This window comes from Cherax quadricarinatus, chromosome 10 (assembly GCF_038502225.1).
Source record: "Cherax quadricarinatus isolate ZL_2023a chromosome 10, ASM3850222v1, whole genome shotgun sequence".
Classification (NCBI taxonomy): domain Eukaryota; kingdom Metazoa; phylum Arthropoda; class Malacostraca; order Decapoda; family Parastacidae; genus Cherax; species Cherax quadricarinatus.
The window spans coordinates 10,951,742-10,974,999 of record NC_091301.1 but is presented as its reverse complement, the minus strand read 5'-3'; the positions used below and the strand labels follow the sequence as shown (position 1 = coordinate 10,974,999).

Below are 23,258 nucleotides of genomic sequence, written 5' to 3'. Positions count from 1 at the left end.
AATAAAAAATGCCGACACGATGGAAAAATAGACACAAATACAGTACAATGCGATTCTTTATTGGTTACATTTTGCTCAGGTTGTGAACTTTATTAAATAACAAACAGATCTATTTGCTACTTGATAAAGCTCACTATAAGACGAAAAGTTGTCAGTAAAGAATCGCATTATATTGCATTTGTGTCTGTTTTTTCATTGTTAGATTGCGATGCAACTTGTGCCTTTGTCCTCAAGAGCTTCTCCTACCTGGAGCAGCGCATGTGATTCTTGGCGTCCTTCTGGAGACATTGGGTGTTGCCGACGCCGTGGAGTTGGCCTTAGGTGTTGCACTGGAGGCGGAAGACTCGATGTGAGTGTTGTTGCTCTCAACCTCAGGCAAAGACTGTGACGACGATAGGACCAGGATCCCTCCGTCATTCCCGAGGACCGAAGCCGACTTGGGAGACTGCGACAGAGAAGATATTGTCGTGGTAGATGACATGACCACGGAAATCTCTTCCAGTCTGGATTCTAACGTGAGCGATGATGTGGATGAAGGGGGAGAGCTAGTGTCGCCTACCACCGTCAGTAATGTCTGCTGCGTCGAGTCTTCATCCTCTGAGTCCTCGTTCTCGTAGTAATCGTCGGAGAAATTCGTCGGGTTGGACTTCGAGGCCACAGGAAGAAAGCCGATGGGGCAGGTGGCCGAGGAGAAGTAATATGATGCGGATGAGGAGTCTGAGGTGGCGTTGTCAGCAGTGACGGAAATAATGGACTGGTAAGACAGATAGGTCTCCAGCAACACCCACGAAAAAATCAGTGTCTGCACCAGGCTCACCACCTGTTGGAAAGGATAAAAACAAGATTAGCCAGTCTGCAGATTATGACATTATACCGATAGCTACTCTGTGGTAGAGGACAGAATAACCTAGTTCAGTAATCCCCAACCTTTTCATATGAATGGGTCAATTTGAAAAGCCAAATTTAAAGGAGGGTATTACAATGTAACATAATGATGAGGTGTAATATCTTATATATATTACCCACACGAGTTCGGTCCCGCAGTCACCTTCAGGGTCACATTTTGTAATTTTTATGAATAATAACAATAATATTTTTTAACTATTAACAATGTGCAGTCTGGAGCCTACATAAAAGTGATTTTATAATATCATGTAACGGCCGCATCTATTTCCAAGAGTACCGCTGGTTGGGACCCCTGACCTAGTTCATTTGTTCGTAAAACAACCCTGAATTAGCCAGTCTGTGGATCAGGAGACTTCGTCGTTAGTTACTCAGTGTTGGAGGACAGAATGAACTTAGCTCATCGGTTGGAACGACAAAACTGATTTAGCAAGTCAGTTGGGATTTGTTATAGTTCATTATGCGCTAAACCTTTGTGATGAGGGCACTACGTGAACGCCGTTAATGCAGGAACCACCTGTGTAGGAACTACCTATGTGTAGGAAACACCTATGTGTAGATATCACCTATATGCACGTGAACACCTGTTTACAAGTTAAAATGTATGTATACGCTGGTAAGTGCTTGTTACTAGGTGACCATCTGTGTATCGTAGCTACCTTCTGTGTGAGAATATATATTAACAAAACTCTGTCTGCGAACATCTCTGTGTACATCAACATCTTGTGCGTACATGAATACCCGTGTGTACTTGAACATGTGTACAACTGAACACCTGCCCTTCCTTCAATCCCCCTCACACCTGCCACTAAAACCTTTATCTCTTCCTCTGTTAAAAGTTCTTCCTCCTTTGTTATCCCGTGCTTTATTTAAGTCCATAATCGCCTACCTAACAGCTTACTACTCACCTTTCTCCTTCCTACCAATGTATGTATTCATTCTCCTCCTATCTATTCGTCTCTCAATCTGCCGTTAAACAAGTTTGCTGAAATATTTAGATAGCGACATTTTTTTATGTGAAGGCCTACCTGTGCCAGGTTACAGGCCTATCTGTGCCAGGTTAAAGGCCTACCTGTGCCAGGTTACAGGCCTACCTGTGCCAGGTTACAGGCCTACCTGTGCCAGGTTACAGGCCTACCTGTGCCAGGTTACAGGCCCACCTGTGCCAGGTTACAGGCCTACCTGTGCCAGGTTACAGGCCTACCTGTGCCAGGTTACAGGCCTACCTGTGCCAGGTTACAGGCTTACCTGTGCCAGGTTACAGGCCTACCTGTGCCAGGTTACAGGCCCACCTGTGCCAGGTTACAGGCCTACCTGTGCCAGGTTACAGGCCTACCTGTGCCAGGTTACAGGCCTACCTGTGCCATGTTACAGGCCTACCTGTGCCAGGTTACATACCTACCTGTCTCCTTTACACACGTGTGTATGCAAATATACATACAAACATATGTGAAAGTATGTATAACTGCAAGCAAAAAAATGCGGAATATATAACATAATTATTACATAAAGAGCATACATAACATTCGGAACTATACATTAAATACATAACAATGCATATATCTATATATATATATATATATATATATATATATATATATATATATATATATATATACACATATGTACATATTTTTTTATTTTATTTATTATCACACTGGCCGATTCCCACCAAGGCAGGGTGGCCTGAAAAAGAAAAACTTTCACCATCATTCACTCCATCACTGTCTTGCCAGAAGGGTGCTTTACACTACAGTTTTTAAACTGCAACATTAACACCCCTCCTTCAGAGTGCAGGCACTGTACTTCCCATCTCCAGGACTCAAGTCCGGCCTGCCGGTTTCCCTGAATCCCTTCATAAATGTTACTTTGCTCACACTCCAACAGCACGTCAAGTATTAAAAACCATTTGTCTCCATTCACTCCTATCAAACACGCTCACGCATGCCTGCTGGAAGTCCAAGCCCCTCGCACACAAAACCTCCTTTACCCCATCCCTCCAACCTTTCCTAGGCCGACCCCGCCTTCCTTCCACTACAGACTGATACACTCTTGAAGTCATTCTGTTTCGCTCCATTCTCTCTACATGTCCAAACCACCTCAACAACCCTTCCTCAGCCCTCTGGACAACAGTTTTGGTAATCCCGCACCTCCTCCTAACTTCCAAACTACGAATTCTCTGCATTATATTCACACCACACATTGCCCTCAGACATGACATCTCCACTGCCTCCAGCCTTCTCCTCGCTGCAACATTCATCACCCACGCTTCACACCCATATAAGAGCGTTGGTAAAACTATACTCTCATACATTCCCCTCTTTGCCTCCAAGGACAAAGTTCTTTGTCTCCACAGACTCCTAAGTGCACCACTCACTCTTTTTCCCTCATCAATTCTATGATTCACCTCATCTTTCATAGACCCATCCGCTGACACGTCCACTCCCAAATATCTGAATATGTTCACCTCCTCCATACTCTCTCCCTCCAATCTGATATCCAATCTTTCATCACCTAATCTTTTTGTTATCCTCATAACTTTACTCTTTCCTGTGTTCACCTTTAATTTTCTTCTTTTGCACACCCTACCAAATTCATCCACCAATCTCTGCAACTTCTCTTCAGAATCTCCCAAGAGCACAGTGTCATAAGCAAAGAGCACCTGTGACAACTCCCACTTTGTGTGTGATTCTTTATCTTTTAACTCCACGCCTCTTGCCAAGACCCTCGCATTTACTTCTCTTACAACCCCATCTATAAATATATTAAACAACCACGGTGACATCACACATCCTTGTCTAAGGCCTACTTTTACTGGGAAAAAATTTCCCTCTTTCCTACATACTCTAACTTGAGCCTCACTATCCTCGTAAAAACTCTTCACTGCTTTCAGTAACCTACCTCCTACACCATACACTTGCAACATCTGCCACATTGCCCCCCTATCCACCCTGTCATATGCCTTTTCCAAATCCATAAATGCCACAAAGACCTCTTTAGGCTTATCTAAATACTGTTCACTTATATGTTTCACTGTAAACACCTGGTCCACACACCCCCTACCTTTCCTAAAGCCTCCTTGTTCATCTGCTATCCTATTCTCCGTCTTACTCTTAATTCTTTCAATTATAGCTCTACCATACACTTTACCAGGTATACTCAACAGACTTATCCCCCTATAATTTTTGCACTCTCTTTTATCCCCTTTGCCTTTATACAAAGGAACTATGTATGCTCTCTGCCAATCCCTAGGTACCTTACCCTCTTCCATACATTTATTAAATAATTGCACCAACCACTCCAAAACTATATCCCCACCTGCTTTTAACAATCTATCTTTATCCCATCAATCCCGGCTGCCTTACCCCCTTTCATTTTACCTACTGCTTCACGAACTTCCCCCACACTCACAACTGGCTCTTCCTCACTCCTACAAGATGTTATTCCTCCTTGCCCTATACACGAAATCACAGCTTCCCTATCTTCATCAACATTTAACAATTCCTCAAAATATTCCCTCCATCTTCCCAATACCTCTAACTCTCCATTTAATAACTCTCCTCTCCTATTTTTAACTGACAAATCCATTTGTTCTCTAGGCTTTCTTAACTTGTTAATCTCACTCCAAAACTTTTTCTTATTTTCAACAAAATTTGTTGATAACATCTCACCCACTCTCTCATTTGCTCTCTTTTTACATTGCTTCACCACTCTCTTAACCTCTCTCTTTTTCTTCATATACTCTTCCCGCCTTGCATCACTTCTACTTTGTAAAAACTTCTCATATGCTAACTTTTTCTCCCTTACTACTCTCTTTACATCATCATTCCACCAATCGCTCCTCTTCCCTCCTGCACCCACTTTCCTGTAACCACAAACTTCTGCTGAACACTCTAACACTACATTTTTAAACCTACCCCATACCTCTTCGACCCCATTGCCTATGCTCTCATTAGCCCATCTATCCTCCAATAGCTGTTTATATCTTACCCTAACTGCCTCCTCTTTTAGTTTATGAACCTTCACCTCGCTCTTCCCTGATGCTTCTATTCTCCTTGTATCCCATCTACCTTTTACTCTCAGTGTAGCTACAACTAGAAAGTGATCTGATATATCTGTGGCCCCTCTATAAACATGTACATCCTGAAGTCTACTCAACAGTCTTTTATCTACCAATACATAATCCAACAAACTACTGTCATTTCGCCCTACATCATATCTTGTATGCTTATTTATCCTCTTTTTCTTAAAATATGTATTACCTATAACTAAACCCCTTTCTATACAAAGTTCAATCAAAGGGCGCCCATTATCATTTACACCTGGCACCCCAAACTTACCTACCACACCCTCTCTAAAAGTTTCTCCTACTTTAGCATTCAGGTCCCCTACCACAATTACTCTCTCACTTGGTTCAAAGGCTCCTATACATTCACTTAACAACTCCCAAAATCTCTCTCCTCTGCATTCCTCTCTTCTCCAGGTGCATACACGCTTATTATGACCCACTTCTCGCATCCAACCTTTACTTTAATCCACATAATTCTTGAATTTACACATTCATATTTTCTTTTCTCCTTCCATAACTGATCATTTAACATTACTGCTACCCCTTCCTTTGCTCTAACTCTCTCAGATACTCCAGATTTAATCCCATTTATTTCCCCCCACTGAAACTCTCCTACCCCCTTCAGCTTTGTTTCGCTTAGGGCCAGGACATCCAACTTCTTTTCATTCATAACATCAGCAATCATCTGTTTCTTGTCATCCGCACTACATCCACGCACATTTAAGCATCCCAGTTTTATAAAGTTTTTCTTCTCTTTTTTAGTAAATGTCTACAGGAGAAGGGGTTACTAGCCCATTGCTCCCGGCATTTTAGTCGCCTCATACGACACGCATGGCTTACGGAGGAAAGATTCTTTTCCACTTCCCCATGGACAATAGAAGAAATAAAGAAGAACAAGAGCTATTTAGAAAAAGGAGAAAAACCTAGATGTATGTATATATGTATGCATGTGCGTGTCTGTGAAGTGTGACCAAAGTGTAAGTAGGAGTAGCAAGATATCCCTGTTATCTAGCGTGTCCACCACAACCACACCCATCACGACCACCACAACCACACCCACCACGATCACCACAACCACACCCACCACGATCACCACAACCACACCCACCACGACCACCACACCCACCACGACCACCACAACCACACCCACCACGACCACCACAACCACACCCACCACGACCACCACAACCACACCCACCACGATCACCACACCCACCACGACCACCACAACCACACCCACCACGACCACCACAACCACACCCACCACGATCACCACAACCACACCCACCACGACCACCACACCCACCACGACCACCACAACCACACCCACCACGACCACCACAACCACACCCACCACGATCACCACAACCACACCCACCACGACCACCACACCCACCACAATCACCACAACCACACCCACCACGACCACCACAACCACACCCACCACGATCACCAAAACCACACCCACCACAACCACACCCACCACAATCACCACAACCACACCCACCACAATCACCACAACTACACCCACCACGACCACCACAACCACACCCACCACGACCACCACAACCACACCCACCACAATCACCACAACCACACCCACCACGACCACCACAACCACGACCACAACGATCACCACAACCACACCCACCACGACCACCACAACCACACCCGCCACGACCACCACAACCACACCCACCACAACCACACCCACCACGACCACCACAACCCCACCCACAACGATCACCACAACCACACCCACCACGACCACCACAACCACACCCGCCACGACCACCACAACCACACCCACCACGACCACCACAACCACACCCACCACAATCACCACAACCACACCCACCACGACCACCACAACCACACCCACAACGATCACCACAACCACACCCACCACGACCACCACAACCACACCCACCACAATCACCACAACCACACCCACCACGACCACCACAACCACACCCACCACGACCACCACAACCACACCCACCACAATCACCACAACCACACCCACCACGACCACCACAACCACACCCACCACGACCACCACAACCACACCCATCACGACCACACCCACCACAACCACACCCACCACGATCACCACAACCACACCCACCACGACCACCACACCCACCACGACCACACCCACCACGACCACCACAACCACACCCACCACGATCACCACAACCACACCCACCACGACCACCACACCCACCACGACCACCACAACCACACCCACCACGACCACCACAACCACACCCACCACGACCACCACAACCACCACAACCACACCCACCACGACCACCACAACCACACCCACCACGACCACCACAACCACACCCACCACGATCACCATAACCACACCCACCACGACCACCACAACCACACCCACCACGACCACCACAACCACACCCACCACGACCACCACAACCACACCCACCACGACCACCACAACCACACCCACCACGATCACCACAACCACACCCACCACGACCACCACACCCACCACGACCACCACAACCACACCCACCACGACCACCCCAACCACACCCACCACGATCACCACAACCACACCCACCACGACCACCACACCCACCACAATCACCACAACCACACCCACCACGACCATCACAACCACACCCACCACGATCACCACAACCACACCCACCACGACCACCACAACCACACCCACAACAATCACCACAACCACATCCACCACAATCACCACAACTACACCCACCACGACCACCACAACCACACCCACCACGACCACCACAACCACACCCACCACAATCACCACAACCACACCCACCACGACCACCACAACCACACCCACAACGATCACCACAACCACACCCACCACGACCACCACAACCACACCCGCCACGACCACCACAACCACACCCACCACGACCACCACAACCACACCCACCACAATCACCACAACCACACCCACCACGACCACCACAACCACACCCACCACGACCACCACAACCACACCCACGACAATCACCACAACCACAATCACCACGACCACCACAACCACACCCACAACGATCACCACAACCACATCCACCACGACCACCACAACCACACCCGCAACGACCACCACAACCACACCCACCACGACCACCACAACCACACCCACCACAATCACCACAACCACACCCACCACGACCACCACAACCACACCCACAACGGTCACCACAATAACACCCACCACGACCATCACAACCACACCCACCACAACCACACCCACCACGACCACCACAACCACACCCACCACAATCACCACAACCACACCCACCACGACCACCACAACCACACCCACCACGACCACCACAACCACACCCACCACAATCACCACAAGCACACCCACCACGACCACCACAACCACACCCACCACGACCACCACAACCACACCCACCACAATCACCACAACCACACCCACCACGACCACCACAACCACACCCACCACGACCACCACAACCACACCCGCCACGACCACCACAACCACACCCACCACGACCACCACAACCACACCCACCACAATCACCACAACCACACCCACCATGACCACCACGACCACCACAACCACACCCACCACAATCACCACAACCACACCCACCGCGACCACCACAACCACACCCACAACGATCACCACAACCACACCCACCACGACCACCACAACCACACCCGCCACGACCACCACAACCACACCCACCACGACCACCACAACCACACCCACCACAATCACCACAACCACACCCACCACGACCACCACAACCACACCCACCACGACCACCACAACCACACCCACCACAATCACCACAACCACACCCACCACGACCACCACAACCACACCCACAACGATCACCACAACCACACCCACCACGACCACCACAACCACACCCGCAACGACCACCACAACCACACCCACCACGACCACCACAACCACACCCACCACAATCACCACAACCACACCCACCACGACCACCACAACCACACCCACAACGATCACCACAACCACACCCACCACGACCACCACAACCACACCCACCACAACCACACCCACCACGACCACCACAACCACACCCACCACAATCACCACCACCACACCCACCACGACCACCACCACCACACCCACCACGACCACCACAACCACACCCACCCTCATCACCACCACAACCACACCCACCCTCATCACCACCACAACCACACCCACCCTCATCACCACCACAACCACACCCACCATGACCACCACAACCACACCCACCACAATCACCACAACCACACCCACCATGACCACCACAACCACACCCACCACGACCACCACAACCACACCCACCACAATCACCACAACCACACCCACCGCGACCACCACAACCACACCCACAACGATCACCACAACCACACCCACCACGACCACCACAACCACACCCGCCACGACCACCACAACCACACCCACCACGACCACCACAACCACACCCACCACAATCACCACAACCACACCCACCACGACCACCACAACCACACCCACCACAATGACCACAACCACACCCACCACGACCACCACAACCACACCCACAACGATCACCACAACCACACCCACCACGACCACCACAACCACACCCGCAACGACCACCACAACCACACCCACCACAACCACACCCACCACAATCACCACAACCACACCCACCACGACCACCACAACCACACCCACAACGATCACCACAACCACACCCACCACGACCACCACAACCACACCCACCACGACCACCACAACCACACCCACCACAATCACCACAACCACACCCACCACGATCACCACAACCACACCCACCACGACCACCACAACCACACCCGCCACGACCACCACAACCACACCCACCACGACCACCACAACCACACCCACCACAATCACCACAACCACACCCACCACGACCACCACAACCACACCTACCACGACCACCACAACCACACCCACCACGAACACCACAACCACACCCACCACGACCACCACAACCACACCCACCACGACCACCACAACCACACCCAACACGACCACCACAACCACACCCACCACGAACACCACAACCACACCCACCACGACCACCACAACCACACCCACCACGACCACCACAACCACACCCACCACGACCACCACAATACCTTAATTCGGTATTATCCTCCATATCACCATACGCGACACCATAAACGGTAATACAGTTCCATAGCCACCATCACACCATAGTACTTTATATAACACCATACTTTATATAACACCATACTTTATATAACACCATACTTTACATAACACCATACTTTATATAGCACCATACTTTATATAGCACCATACTTTATATAGCACCATACTTTATATAGCACCATACTTTATATAGCACCATACTTTATATAGCACCATACTTTATATAGCACCATACTTTATATAGCACCATACTTTATATAACACCATACTTTATATAGCACCATACTTTATATAGCACCATACTTTATATAACACATTACTTTATATCAGATAAACAGATAGCCTGAAACCATAACAGTCAACTTAACACCACAGTAGCCAATGTAACACGAACATAACACCAAGAGGGTCAATATAACAGCCAATATAACACTTTAACACTCACTATAGCACCAATTACCTTCTATTTTCACCCTCTACCACCTAACATTATTTTATTTAACTAATATTATCATTTTTTTGTTTGCTCGCTCTTTTCTTCCCTCCCTCCCTCCCTCCCTCCCTCCCTCCCTCCCTCCCTCCCTCCCTTCCCTCCATCCCTCCCTCCCTCCCTCCCTCCCTCCCTCCCTCCCTCCCTCCCTCCCTCCCTCCTTCCCTCTCTCCCCTCCCTCCCTCCCTCCCTCCCTCCCTCCCCTCCCCTCCCTCCCTCCCCCCCCCCTCCCCTCCCTCCCTCCCTCCCTCCCTCCTCCCCTCCCCTCCCCTCCCTCCCCTCCCCTCTCCCCTCCCTCCCCTCCCCTCCTCCCTCCCTCCCTCCCTCCTCCTCCCTCCTCCCCTCCCTCCCCTCCTCCCCTCCCCTCCCTCCCCTCCCCTCCATCACTCCTCTCCCCTCCTCCCTCCCTCCTCCACTCCTCTCCCCCTCCCTCCTCCTCCTCTCCCCCTCCCTGCCTCCCCCCCTCTCTCTCTCTCCATTCCTTCCTCTTTAGCTTCTCTCCCTGCCTTTTTTTAAGCATCGCCTCTATCTTTTCACCTCTGCGATAGCTCTCTGCAACACTGCCACTTCAACACTGTCTCCCTATCACAGTCACTCCAACACTGCCACTTCAACACTGCCTCTCTAATACCACTGTGGGAATTAGTGTGGAATAAGAAATAGAAGGGATAGAGAGTTTAAGGGATGATGGAAGAGTAAGGAATGACGAGAAGTGGAAGACATAAGAGGGAAACAAAGGATGAGCGAGGATGGGGAGGTGAAAGAAAATAGGAAACACTCCTTGTGCTCCCTGTTCCACTCCATTTTTCCTCCATCCTCACCCTCGCCTATGACGAGCGGGGTTCCACAGGGGTCAGCCCTAGGACCGGTACGGTTTCTGATATATGTGAACGACATGACGGAAGGAATAGACTCAGAAGTGTCTGTGTTTGCAGATGATGTGAAGTTGATGAAAAGAATTCAGTCGGACGAGGTCCAGGCAGAACTACAAAGGGATCTGGACAGGCTGCAGGCCTGGTCCAGATACTGGCTCCTGGATTTCAACTCCACCAGGTGCAAAGTCATGAAGATTGGGGAAGGGCAAAGAAGACCGCAGACAGAGTACAGTCTAGGGGCCAGAGACTACAAACCTCGCTCAAGGAAAAGGGTCTTGGGGTGAGTATAACACCGGGCACATCTCCTGAAGCGCACATCAACCAAATGACTGCTGCAGCATATGGGTGCCTAGCAAACCTAAGAACAGCATTACGACATCGTACTAAGGAATCGTTCAGGACCCTGTACACCGTGTATGTCGGCCTATATTGGAGTATACAGCACCAGTTTGGAACCCACACCTAGCCAAACATGTAAGGAAATTAGAGAAAGTGCAAAGGTTTGCAACAAGACTAGCCCCGGAGCTAAAGGGTTAAGGGAAATCGACCTGACAACACTGGAGGATAGGAGAGATAGGGGGATATGATAACGACATATAAAATACTGAGAGGAATTAACAAGGTGGACAGAGACAGGATGTTCCAGAGATGGGACACAGCAACAAGGGGACACAGTTGGAAGTTGAAGACTCAGATGAATCACAGGGATGTTAGGAAGTATTTGTTCAGTCACAGAGTTGTCAGGAAGTGGAATAGTCTGGGAAGTTGTGTAATGGAGGCAGGATCCATACATAGCTTTAAGAAGAGGTACGATAAAACTCATGAAGCAGGAAGAGTGATCTAGTAGCGACCAATGAAGAGGCGGGGCCAGGAGCTGTGAATCGACTCCTGCAACAACAGTTAGGTGAGAACTAGATAAGACACACACACATATCCCAGAACAGTGCCGTCACCCAGTCACCAGACGGATCCCTCCCTGTAACACTGACACATGCCTCCAGTATCATGCAGGCTTCCGGAGGATACACTGTGTCTCCTATGACCCATAAATATGTCGCCCTTAAGTCTAGAGAGATATCCTCGAGTCTCTCTCTCTCTCTCCCACTCTCTCTCTCTCTCTCTCTCTCTCTCTCTCTCTCTCTCTCTCTCTCTCTCTCTCTCTCTCTCTCTCTCTTTCTCTCTCTCTCTCTCTCTCTTTCTCTCTCTCTCTCTCTGAATACATAATACTTATGAATGAAATCGTGTGTACGTATATCGATATCGCTGAATAATTCTGTTTTTTTCTAAGCAAATTTGTAAGTAGATTTAAGTGGCTCGATGGCAGTGGTGGTGACTTCGAGAAAACAGTGCCACCTAGCATTGAAGTAAGTGGTGAATCAGTGGGCGTTCGACAGCTTAGCGGCAGTGGTGTCACTGTTCTTCTGAGGCTGTTGCATACATCGTAATACAACGCATACAAAATTATATACATGTACAACAGCATATGTGGCATGCACAACAACACGCAACAAGTACAACAGAATATATATAATGCACACATGGCATATAACAGCATATACATCACATACAACAGCATGTTAATCAACTTGTACAACATATGCAACAGCATATGCAATAAACGCAACAAATACAACTAAGAGAACAGCATAACAGAAACAACACATATATTCTGTATGAGATACAACACACAGTAGTATATACAACACACATACACACACCGACATATACAACAAATACACCAGCATATACAACAAACAATAGCAGGCCAGAGAGGCAAGTAACCGTATCAGTGGAGACTCCATTGAGATTCCCCTCACAACACTGGCAGCTTAGTAACAGAGGAGGGGAGACAGCGAGAGAGAGAGAGACAGAGACACAGAGGCAGATAGGGAGAAAATAGACCAAGAGGGGAAAACGAAGATTACGAAATTTTGCTAGAAATTTTGCTAGAATCTTGGGCATGAGAGACGAGAAAAGATTATAACGATGGTGTGTGTGAAACAGAGAAAGTGAGAAAGAGATGCTGTGGATACATCTAATCACTAGTGTGGTTGTCATCCACGTGTCTTAAAGCATAAACAGTAAACATAGACCTTTATTAAAACGAGGTTTCGCCAAACTCTCGCTGGGCGAAACATCGTCGTTTTTAATCGAGTCCAATTCTGCCTACATGCATTTGTTAGTGTTTTTGTTAATGTTGTGACTATAGCTGTTTGGTTTGTTTGGGGGGGGGGTCCTAGTGCATTTTATTTGCGTAAGCTTTAAACATTTATAATTACGAGTTGTGATAAAAGGCTTGGCAAATATTATTATTCAGCCATTTACACATTTAAAAGATTATATAATACACAGATTCATGTTACAACAACAACAACAACAACAGCAACAACAACAACAACAACAACAACAACAACAACAACAACACATTCCAAAGTGAAACCGAGAAATTTTCGGACCCATACTTCCAATCTCTGAAAATAGATTGGCTGATCTTCCACTGAAATTTCATTTGATTTTATACTCACATATATCTTCTTCATGGCTAGCGAAGTGTGCCATTTATTTAGATATGTATTTATGCAAAGCTTCTGGTTGAGTTCCTTTTTTTTTTTTTTGTCTGAGATCGCATATGCGATTTGCATCAAGACCACCACCGCGTGTAGGGAGATTCCACACCCGAAGAAGCTGGGTGTCTGTGGTTGCGATGTTTAGGTCTTCACCGGCGGTTTTCGAGCTTTTCGGGTATTAGAAACTCCCTTTCTAGCCTGGGAAAAAAATAATTCGTAGATCCCCACATGGTCATAAGCTGTAGTTTATGGTTCCGCTAAGAGATAAAAAAAAATCCATAGCTGGCTGGAGGAGTAATACTCTGATAGTAAATTTGGACTTGTCTGAGTATCACAGCGACCCGTCCAGGGGTCCCGCGGCCCACACGTTGAGAACCGCTGGTCTATCCTTGACTCATTATTATTATTATTATTATTATTATTATTATTATTATTATTATTATTATTATTATTATTATTTATTTATTTATTTATGTATTTATTAATATTATTATAACGGGAAGCGTTAAATTCTAGTTAAGGCTAGTCACGGCATTATGCCGGGGCGCTCACCCGGCATAATGCCGTGACGAAAATCAAAGGCCTATCATACAACTGGGGGTCTTTCTTCGTCAGTGCACTATGCCGAGTAGCAGCCGTTAGCATGACGTCACGGCCTGCCGCCACACTCCACAGTGACTCCTCAGTGCTCACGTGGCTGCCGTGGTGAAAGGAAGTGTTGCACTTTTGTCTCTCATCTGCCCATCTTTTGTCCAGTGTTCCCTTTGGTTTTGGGGCTATACATGTTTGATTATGGGTAAAAGGAAGTCTTTAACACCTGAAACTTTAGCTCAAATCATAGGGCTTCACAAAGCTGGGCAACAGATGAGAGAAATAGAGGAGAATGTTGGTGTGAGAGCGTTCAGTGAGGAACTGAGTACAGCGTTTCAAGGCTGATGGCGGTGTCGAGTTAACGTCTGCCAAACCTCGGCCTAGCCCCTCGAAGAAGATATTTGTTCGTACCTTAACTATATTAAAAAAGCAGTTAAAGAATACACCTATGATAACTGCTAGAGAATTGAAAGAAAAGAACCCACATCTTCTCTCAGAGGTGTCTGTAAGAAATGTTAACAGACGTGTTAGAACTGGGCTACAGTAGTCACCGCCAGGTTAAGAAGAAACTGATCCTCTCCAAGCCACAGAAGAAACGTAGGCTGGATTATGCAAAGAAATATCTTCACTGGAATCATCAACAGTGGTCTGAAGTACTTTGGAGTGATGAAGCAACCTTCACCGTCACCTGTAACCGTGGGGGACATGTGTACCAGCCCAGAGGTAGTAACCTACTATACCCACGCTACACCTGTGGGACCACCAAACACCCAGACTCGCTCATGGTTTGGGGGCGTTTCAGTGCTCAGAGTGTTGATGAACTCATTGTGCTTCCCAAAAAACAGTATATGAACCAGTATAATTACCTGTAGTTATTGTGTGATAGTTTATCCGAGGCGTTTGACAAGTGTGGGGCTACGGTTCTTATGCAGGACAGTGCACTGTGTCATACCACCAAATCTGTAGTTCTGTGTCTTAAGGACTGTGAAGTGAGGTTCTTTAATGACTGGCCAGGCAATTCACCAAGACCTAAACTCTATTGAGAACCTCAACAGAGTGAAACGAAGTTTACTGGGCTGGAGGCTGCTCTACATGAGGCATGGAATAATATACCTCTCCAAACCCTCAAGAATTTGTGTGATAGGGACGTGATTAAGCGTAAAAAACGCAGCACAAAGTATTAAAACCTCAGTAAGTGTGCAAAAATATAAATATTTTAATCTTTCATGGTATGTTTTTGTGTTTTGGTACGTGTGTGGGGGAGGGGCGGCATAATGCCGTGACTAGCATTGTATCTTGGGGGAGGATGGAAGGCAGTCATATTTCATCCAAGGATTGAAAGCACAGGTTGAATTCCTGAGTTCAAAAGCCCTTGACTGATGTCAGAGAACCTTGACGTCAGTCAAGGTTGATAAGTTGTCAAGAGTTAACGTGGAATGACTCAACGAGAGCCGAGTAAAATGAATTCCGCTGGAGTTACTAGTAGTGTTTACTGAAACCGTCGTGACATTAAAACATCTCTTATCAGGCAGAATCCTAACGCCCCACCGAGACAATGGATCTACCTACCCGTTCCTCCCTTTCACCAGCTGTTTAAATCCTGTGAGTGCCGGACAACAATAATACGCTTTAATCGCTAGTGTTCATTCAGCAACCACTCGTAAAACTTCTCTCTGTATTATTTTCAGAGAATGCACTCTCCATATTTCACAGCCAGGTACGTCTGTTTATCAACTCCCAAGTGACCTGGCTATTTTCACACACCAAAGAGAATAAATCTCTGAAAGTCGGAGCCCCTAGCTCTATTAAACAATATACTAGGTACAAACACCAGACATAAAAAAATCTTTCCATTACACAAAAATTTAATATTTTGTCACTCCTTTCTGCAAAAGGAATTTTGTCAATAATGTTTCTATTTTTTTTGTTAGGTAAGACACATATGCAACAGTTAGGTATCTTTATTTTGAAACGTTTCGCCTACACAGTAGGCTTCTTCAGTCGAGTACAGAAAATTTGATAGAAGCAGAAGATACTTGAAGACGATGTAATCAGTCCATCACCCTTAAAGTTTTGAGGTGGTCAGTCCCTCAGTCTGGAGAAGAGCATTGTTCCGTTGTCTGAAACAATATGAAGTTGAAGTGACAGAATCGGGCCTTATATAGTGCCAGGAGGTGAGACGTAGGTTGATTTGGGGGGGCAGGTTCCTCAAACCCAGCCGTTCTCACTAGTAGAGGTTGTTGAAGTAGATGGTCTGTACCAAGATACCCTTGTGTTGCAGTGTCTGACAGAATGAACATTAAAATGGTATAAAATACCGACAGATTGTTAGGTAAGACACCTAACAATCTGTCGGTATTTTATACCATTTTAATGTTCATTCTATTTTTTTTGTTGTAATACTGAGGTAATTTATACAGCACACGAGTCTAAACGAACACTTTCATCATTTAGCATTCCGACACGAAAGGGTAATAAATCTGTTGGTCAGTGAGGCAAAATGAAGCCTCACATAAATACTCTGAAGCTGATTGATACTGTACACTGTAGCCTCGCGCCGAGTCTGCTGAAGCGGTGTGTCGTAGCCACCCAGAGACATGTCAAGGCGAGACTTACTAAGTGGCCCGACTTCATCAGCAAGTATCAGGTGCCTGGTTATGATGTAAAGTGGTGCCTAATTCCGTGCACATCACCTTCTAAGCCCCATATCACCTCTTGAATTTTCCAATTAGCGTCAAGTTGGTTTAGGCTAGAACTTGTCGGTTCTCATTTATCTTCATTAGGCCAGACATAAAGCATTTTTTTAACGCACTGCTACTACATATCAGTATATAATACCACTGATGAGTAAGTTAATGGGTTACAATATGCGGTTTATGGAATAAATTTCCTGGTGGGAATTAACATGTATGTTAATAGCACATACGTATGTGCTATTCTGTTTACTAAGAATGTCTTAGACTGAACGAGCGATCATTCTCCCAGACGGTGCGGCGCCTCTGGCAGTTGTCACATTAGTGTAGCAAAGACAGTGTGCGGTAGTATATTTGATGGAGGAAATGCATCGTCCCGGATGTCCTCTCCAGTGTCAGGGCGGGACGTCTCCTCACTGGAATATCGTAAGGCTTCTCACGTGTCTTAGTTTCACTACTGACGGTGTTTTGTACCGTTTGTTAGATTAGGTTAGGTTAGGTTAGTTCCTCGCTACGCTCGGGGTGGGAATTCTTCCAGAGGAGAGATCGAATTCACTGTAAACGGCAGTGACACAGACCATGTATCGTGAACTGCAATGACACAGACCATGTATCGTGAGCAACAGTACCACAGACCATATATCGTGAACGGCAGTGACGCAGACCATGTATCGTGAACGGCAGTGACACAGACCATGTGTCGTGAACGGCGGTACTACAGACCATATATCGTGAACGGCAGTGCCACAAACCAAGTATCATGAACGGCAGACACACGGACCATGTACCGTGAACGGCAGACACACAGACCGTGTACATAACAAGTGACTAGCTAGTTACTAGCCAACTGAAGTAGCGGTTTCTGTAAGCTTGTTCTGCCCGGGATCTAAATATATGCAGAACTACCCAAAGCCACTGGTTATGAGTGAGAAGAGCTGAGTTTGAGGACATGCCTAGCACGAGCCAGTAGATCTAATGCAGTGGGTTTCAATTCCTGCTCAATTCTTGCTCAGGCCCGGGAAATCGAGCCTGGGTCCCTACGGTTGCTAACCAAGGGCTCCACCATTGATCTATATATATAAGTTGAGTACTTTCTACTGAGGGACTGATTACCTCTTCTACTGTCCCCAGTATGTAATGCATAATAAAGACGTTTCGCCTGGCTGGCGAAACGTTTTTATAATAAATATTCCCAGGTGGACGTGTTTTACGAGGTCAGAAATTTTCTCGCTCGTTCCAGGATTCAACGCCGCCATACACTGTCGCCTCGTTCATGTATACAGTACCAGCATACACTGTCACTTCCAGGTATACATCGCCACACCCACCGTATGTATGGTGTTCGTGACAGTAGAGGGGGAGGGGAGGAGGAGGAGGGGAGAAGGAGGGGAAGAGGAAGGGAGGGGAGGGGGAGCACGACAGGTCAACCTGCACACATTACCTAATTAAAGTATGTCTAGGCCTTCCCTCCCCTCCCCTCCACCTTTAATTTCCTCTATTCTCCCCCTCCCCTCTAATTCCCCCCCTCCCATCAACACCCTCGCCACTCCCTCGCTCTCTCCTGCTCCATTCGCACGCTCGTAAAAATGCCCATGTGTTGTCCATGTGTTACCCATGTGTTGCCCATGTGTTACCCATGTGTTACCCATGTGTTGCCCATGTGTTACCTATGTGTTGCCCATGTGTTGCCCATGTGTTGCCCATGTGTTACCCATGTGTTACCCATATGTTGCCCATGTGTTACCCATATGTTGCCCATGTGTTACCCATATGTTGCCCATGTGTTACCCATATGTTACCCATGTGTTACCCATGTGTTACCCATATGTTGCCCAGGTGTTACCCATATGTTGCCCATGTGTTACCCATATGTTGCCCATGTGTTACCCATATGTTGCCCATGTGTTACCCATATGTTACCCATGTGTTACCCATATGTTGCCCATGTGTTACCCATATGTTGCCCATGTGTTACCCATATGTTACCCATGTGTTGCCCATGTGTTACCCATATGTTGCCCATGTGTTACCCATATGTTACCCATGTGTTACCCATGTGTTACCCATGAGTTACCCATGTGTTACCCATATGTTGCCCATGTGTTACCCATATGTTGCCCATGTGTTACCCATATGTTGCCCATGTGTTACCCATATGTTACCCATGTGTTACCCATGTGTTGCCCATGTGTTACCCATGTGTTACCCATGTGTTGCCCATGTGTTACCCATGTGTTACCCATGTGTTACCCATGTGTTGCCCATGTGTTACCCATGTGTTGCCCATGTGTCACCCATGTGTTGCCCATGTGTTACCCGTATGTTGCCCATGTGTTGCCCATGTGTTACCCATGTGTTGCCCATGTGTTACCCATGTGTTGCCCATGTGTTACCCATGTGTTGCCCATGTGTTGCCCATGTGTTACCCATGTGTTGCCCATGTGTTGCCCATGTGTTGCCCATGTGTTGCCCATGTGTTACCCATGTGTTACCCATGTGTTACCCATGTGTTACCCATGTGTTACCCATGTGTTACCCATGTGTTACCCATGTGTTACCCATGTGTTACCCATGTGTTGCCCATGTGTTACCCATGTGTTACCCATGTGTTACCCATGTGTTGCCCATGTGTTACCCATGTGTTGCCCATGTGTTGCCCATGTGTTACCCATGTGTTGCCCATGTGTTGCCCATGTGTTGCCCATGTGTTGCCCATGTGTTACCCATGTGTTGCCCATGTGTTGCCCATGTGTTACCCATGTGTTGCCTATGTGTTGCCCATGTGTTACTCATGTGTTGCCCATGTGTTACCCATGTGTTGCCCATGTGTTGCCCATGTGTTGCCCATGTGTTACCCATGTGTTGCCCATGTGTTGCCTATGTGTTGCCCATGTGTTGCCCATGTGTTACTCATGTGTTGCCCATGTGTTGCCCATGTGTTACTCATGTGTTGCCCATGTGTTACCCATGTGTTGCCCATGTGTTACTCATGTGTTGCCCATGTGTTACCCATATGTTGCCTATGTGTTGCCCATGTGTTACCCATGTGTTGCCCATGTGTTACTCATGTGTTGCCCATGTGTTGCTCATGTGTTACCCATATGTTGCCCATGTGTTGCCCATGTGTTGCCCATGTGTTGCCTATGTGTTGCCCATGTGTTACTCATGTGTTGCCCATGTGTTGCCCATGTGTTGCCCATGTGTTACCCATGTGTTGCCCATGTGTTGCCTATGTGTTGCCCATGTGTTACTCATGTGTTGCCCATGTGTTGCCCATGTGTTACCCATGTGTTGCCCATGTGTTGCCTATGTGTTGCCCATGTGTTGCCCATGTGTTGCCCATGTGTTGCCCATGTGTTGCCTATGTGTTGACCATGTGTTGCCCATGTGTTGCCTATGTGTTGCCCATGTGTTGCCTATGTGTTGACCATGTGTTGCCCATGTGTTACCCATGTGTTACCCATATGTTGCCCATGTGTTACCCATATGTTGCCCATGTGTTACCCATATGTTACCCATGTGTTACCCATGTGTTACCCATATGTTGCCCATGTGTTACCCATATGTTGCCCATGTGTTACCCATATGTTGCCCATGTGTTACCCATATGTTGCCCATGTGTTACCCATATGTTCCCCATGTGTTACCCATATGTTACCCATGTGTTACCCATATGTTGCCCATGTGTTACCCATATGTTGCCCATGTGTTACCCATATGTTACCCATGTGTTGCCCATGTGTTACCCATATGTTGCCCATGTGTTACCCATATGTTACCCATGTGTTACCCATGTGTTACCCATGAGTTACCCATGTGTTACCCATATGTTGCCCATGTGTTACCCATATGTTGCCCATGTGTTACCCATATGTTGCCCATGTGTTACCCATATGTTACCCATGTGTTACCCATGTGTTGCCCATGTGTTACCCATGTGTTGCCCATGTGTTACCCATGTGTTACCCATGTGTTACCCATGTGTGGCCCATGTGTTGCCCATGTGTTGCCTATGTTTTACCCATGTGTTGCCCATGTGTTACCCATGTGTTACCCATGTGTTACCCATGTGTTACCCATATGTTGCCCATGTGTTACCCATGTGTTACCCATGTGTTGCCCATGTGTTACCCATGTGTTACCCATATGTTGCCCATGTGTTACCCATGTGTCGTAATTCATTCCCTCGTCACCACCTCATGCCGCTAAAGTAATGGTCTCGTAAATTATATACACACATCTCGCACTTCCGGGTCTGTGAGATGTACTCACGAGATGATAGCTAAGTCTTTAGAAGGAATGTCTCTCTCTCTCTCTCTCTCTCTCTCTCTCTCTCTCTCTCTGAGGTGAATTTCGAAATCGCATCAAAGGCTGGGCCAGAATTCGACCCCGTGCTAATTAAAAATCGGTGAGTACCCGCTATCAACTCAACAATGCTCCATTCAACCTGTTTTCAAACAGCATAAAATAACAATCCTCTTTTTTTTTCAATTTAAATATCAGTCTAGCTATTGTCATCACCAGCGCCCAGCCTCGCGTGTCTGACTTGCTCACTGACGGAACAGAAATAGTAAGAGAGGAATCGAACCCCGTTTATCACTGAACGAAACAGACAGAGGAATCGAGCCCTACTGCAAGACAAATTATCCAGCAGGAAAACAAACCCTATCTATCAGCAGATGGAATAGACAGAAGCCAACCGCTTCTAACAGTGAAGAGAAGAGACAGAGAAGGCTAGAGTTCCGTCCATCAGTGGACGAAAAATACCTCATTATCACGAGAGTTGTATTGAGAGAGGAACAATAGTGTATTATGTCGCATACGACATGAAACAAAACACCGTTTTTTATGTAATTTTGTATTTTTTTTAGGGGAGACTGTGCTGTAATGTCGAGGTTGACACATGGTTAGCTATAAGTATGTATTCGTTTATATTTTGCAAACAATTGTAAATTATTTTATTTATGGGGAAAGTGGGTCGTTGGGGTCAAAGGTCACGCTGGGGGTCACGGATGAAAGGTCAGTTTACTGATGTGACTGGGCTGGCATGGCTGGCTTAACATGACTGGTTTAACATGACTAATTTAACATGACTGGGCTGGCATGACTAGTTTAATATGACTGGGCGCATGACTGGTCTAACATGACTGGTTTAACATGACTAATTTAACATGACTGGGCTGGTATGACTGGTTTAACATGACTGGGCTGGCATGACTAGTTTAACATATCTGGTTTAACATGACTAGTTTAACATGACTGGGCTGGCATGACTGATTTAACATGACTGGGCTGGCATGACTGGTTTAACATGACTGGACTGACATGACTGGCTTAACATGACTGGTCGACAGTATTTACGTACCACCACAAATCGAATCAGTGAGATTTTTTTTCCTTTTAACTTATCCAAGCCCAGATCTGCTCTGTTACTTTTAAAACCAGAGAAAAACAAAGATCAAAAGCAACCCAATTTCGTCGCAAATGAAATACTAAAAACATATGTATGAAATATGAGCCGAATGTAATTTTTGTGGCAAAGAGAGAGAGAGAGAGAGAGAGAGAGAGAGAGAGAGAGAGAGTATTCAGCCTGTTGCACCCTTCGAGGTGCATTAGTTACATAATTGGATTAATCATTCGAGAGGATCGGGAGTTGGGCCGGGTTGGGATGGCTTGGGAAGGCGGACGAAATAGGGTAAAGCAGGAGAAATCGGCTCCCTCGGGGCAGACGTAGCCCTTATACCCTAACTACAACACCACGGCAGCAGGGGGGAAGTTGGAATGCAAAATTTCGATAATTTGGGTGAAACAGCGACATGCATAGTAAACGTTTTGCTCTAAAGGGGAGC

General features: G+C 46.9%; 1 protein-coding gene across 3 annotated transcripts in view; it reads right to left on the bottom strand.

The window, feature by feature from the left end:
- Nucleotides 1-23,258, bottom strand: part of LOC128687944 (uncharacterized) — a 132,060-nt gene that overhangs the window by 25,872 nt on the left and 82,930 nt on the right. For all 3 annotated transcript variants that reach the window (XM_053775567.2, XM_053775568.2, XM_070083621.1), the window contains one exon: nt 247-820. In XM_053775567.2, the coding sequence (XP_053631542.1) occupies nt 247-820 (574 nt within the window). The remainder of the gene's footprint in view (nt 1-246; nt 821-23,258) is intronic.